The following is a 3,373-nucleotide window of genomic DNA, read 5'->3' on the forward strand; positions in this document are numbered from 1 at the left end:
TATATATGTCTTGGTGATTTTCTTTTGGGGTCTATCCTGTTTGGGGTTCATTGGACTTCCTGAATGGATATATTCTCATCTTTCATCTTATCAGGGAAGTTCTCTTCCAACAAATCTCAGACTGTTTTCTCAGTGGTTTGCTTTTTCTCTTCCTGTTCTAGAATTCCCATATGAACCTTAGGCTTTCTTCATTTTGTTTTGATCTTTTTCTGATTGATCCCTTCCCAAAGAAGTATTCAGGTATTTGTCTTCCATCTCATTAATTCTGTCTTCCATTGATTCGATTCTACTCCTTTGCCCTTTCAGTGTGCTATCAGTTTCTAAAAATTTAGTATTAATCTTCTGGATATCTATCTGTAAATTTTGTATCATTTCTAATTTTTCATTTATTTTGTCATTTTGTTCTTATATTTTCCTCTGAAATCGTTCTAGGTTTTTGTCTGTGTTTTCCTTAATTTTGTCAGTGTTTTCCTAGATCTGTCTCTCAATCCTTTGAAGATACCTAAGTATAATTCTTTTGAATTCCTTATCAGGGAGTTCCAGTGCTGCTGCTTCCTCAGGAATGTGTTCTGGGTCTGTATCCTGTTCCCTTGTTTCTACCACTTTATCTTATTTGTTTGTGTGGAGTGTGGTGGTCTGTTGTCTCTGAGATATTGTGATGCTGTTGTATTTAGAGCTCTGTTAACTTTCCAGTCATTTGTGTCCAGAATGTCCTTGTGGTCCCCAGCAAGTGGAGCCTATTCTTAGGTCCCTGGAATCGGAGAGAATGTTCTCACTTTAAATATCCCAATGGTCAAACTACTTGTAAACATTCAAAATGGCTGTGCCCCTACTGACAGCCAAAATTCCACAGCTCAGTCCATCTCCCTCTTCACTGCTTCCCCTTTTATTCACCAGCCACCAATGCAGTCCTCCATGCAGCCCCTGGCTAGCAGGGCCAATTATAAGTTAATTCTTAGGTTCTAACCCCACTTGGCAGGAGCTCTGGTGGTGTAGTGCCTAAGGCACTTGACTGCTAACCAGAAGGCTGGTGGTTCAAACCCAGCAGCCTCTCCTCGGAAAGAAGGTTGGTCAATCTACTTCCATAGTGATACCACCTTGGAAACCCAAGGAGGGATCACCGTGAGTCAGATTTGATTCAATGACAGTGAGTTTGGTTTTGTTTGATTGGCAATATCAAAGCTTTCTGTGCCATCAGGATCACTGACAGACCACAGCTCTGTATGTCTCCTTTTTTGGTGTATCTGTACAAGTTCTCCTACTAATTGGAGTTTAGTCCACTTCTGTATCCTTCTTTTTAAAGTTCAGGGCTCCAGGATTATCTTCTGTATCTGTGTTAATTGGTCCCTCTTTTCTTTGTTGAAGAGGGTCTGTGTAGTTTGTCTGGCTATTCTGCCATTGTCAGAAGATTTTTGATCTGCTTAGTTTATAACTAAGAAGTAATTAGGTTTAGGACCCACTCTGCACTGATACATCCTCATTACCATAACAAAGATAATTATTTTCAGGCAGGATTACATCCACAGTTATGTTGTTGTTGTTGTTATGTGCCATCAAGCCGGACCCGATTCATAGCGACCTCTCCTTGATTTCTGAGGCAGTATCACTATGGAAGTAGATTGCCCAACCTTCCTTCCGAGGAGAGGCTGGTGGGTTTGAACCGCCAGCCTTCTGGTTAGCAGTCAAGTGCTAGGCACTATGCCACCAGAGCTCCCGTATCCACAGGTATAGGAGTTAGGGTTTTAACACATGTTTTTTTTGGGGGGGGATACAGTTCAATCCATAATGTACTTTGTGAGATTTTTCCAAAAGTCCTGTCTTTCAAGTTTTCTATGTAATCTGGGCTTCTTTTCCTTTAACATTTAATGTCCAGATATCAATATGGTTATCACCTTTAACATGTATTTGCTTATGTACATCTGGGGTTATGGCCTGGTAGGATGGGAAGAAGCCATGCTGATTAGACAGGAAGTTAGAGATTTTACTTTTTTCAATCGTAGCACTGAGGCTTAGTGTCCCACCCCAGGGTGATACATATGTGCCTAGGAGGCAGGATCCACTTTCAGCATTACTTCTCAGAAAAGCAGGTAGTTTATAGTTTCATAGTATCTGTGTAATTGCCAGAAATGAAAACTTTTTGATCCGTTTCTTTCTTTTCATCCCTTTACTTAAAAAGACATTCTCAGATTTAAAGTCAAAATAATTTGACTTTAAACTTTGGAATTGAAAGTCTTATAATGAATTGTAGGGTCCAAGAGGAGTGCATATTACATAGAGCTTTTCTTTGGTCTTTCCCTCTAGATATAATACCCCTCTTTAGCAGATGTTCAAAATCTGATCATCTAGATCAGGAAAATATGCTCACTTTTGAAACTAAGAACCCACTGCCATCGAGTTGATTCTGACTCAGCAACCCTTTAGGACAAGGTAGAACTGTCCCATAGGGTTTCCAAGGCTATAAATCATTACGGAAGCAGACTGCCTCATCTTTTTTCCAAGAAGCAGCTGGTGGGTTTGAACTGCCAACCTCTTGATTAGAAGCAAAATGCTTTAACAACTGAGCCACCAGAGCTCAGTTTTGAAAGCCTGTTATTAGTACCCTTGATAAAAACCAAATGCAAAGCAGTGATTGAAGGGAGATATCACAGGCTGTGGATTAAAATGTTGGGTTCAAATCCCACCTCTTCACTTGTTAGGGGTGTGCGGTTTAGACAAGTTATTTAACCATTCTTTGCCTTTGTTTCCTTATTTGAAAAACACAAAGATAAATGGTTCATGGCTTAATAAATGGGATTAAATGAAGGAATATATATATTGTACCTCTTTTCACTGCAACATAAATTCCAAGATTTTTAGAACTTTGTTTTGTTCAGTGTTGTATCCTTGGTCTTTAGAACATAGAAAATATTTAATATATATTTGTAGAATGAATGACCAAAGGGGAAAAAAAAAAGCCCACAGCTGTATGGTACCTGGCATGTGTAGGGGCTCAGAAAACAGTAGTACCTTGACTGATACATACATAGGAAGCTGGAGAACATTCCTGGGGACAGGCTGATAATTTTTTACTTCTAGTTATATATGTAAATTTTATTCTGTTTGAACATGTGAACTTTTAGATCTGCCAGGTTCTTTTGTAATATGATGCTTGAGATGTTAAGATTAAACTGTCTTTTCTTCTGTCCTTATTTTCTAGCAACATGTCCTAGGCAACAGTGGGAATAAGAATAGCTGTTCCCCAGCCAGTGAACATTCCACTGTGTTACTTGGAAAGGACTCTCCCTCTGGAACCAGTTCTACAGCATCAGGTGTGGATGGGTTTAGCTAATTCTTCAAACTCTATTGCCTGGGAATTACTGTAAGATGGACTTGG

The 3,373-nt window shown here is 39.4% G+C and overlaps 1 protein-coding gene across 1 annotated transcript in view; it reads left to right on the forward strand.

Moving 5' to 3' along the window:
- Window positions 1-3,373, forward strand: part of PER3 (period circadian regulator 3) — a 91,356-nt gene that overhangs the window by 80,408 nt on the left and 7,575 nt on the right. Inside the window, exon 16 of the mRNA XM_042781180.1 lies at window positions 3,197-3,318. Within this exon, the coding sequence (XP_042637114.1) occupies window positions 3,197-3,318 (122 nt within the window). The remainder of the gene's footprint in view (window positions 1-3,196; window positions 3,319-3,373) is intronic.

Source organism: Orycteropus afer, unplaced genomic scaffold, assembly GCF_000298275.1.
Source record: "Orycteropus afer afer isolate SDZICR_OR568_19922 unplaced genomic scaffold, OryAfe1.0 scaffold00094, whole genome shotgun sequence".
NCBI lineage: Eukaryota > Metazoa > Chordata > Mammalia > Tubulidentata > Orycteropodidae > Orycteropus > Orycteropus afer.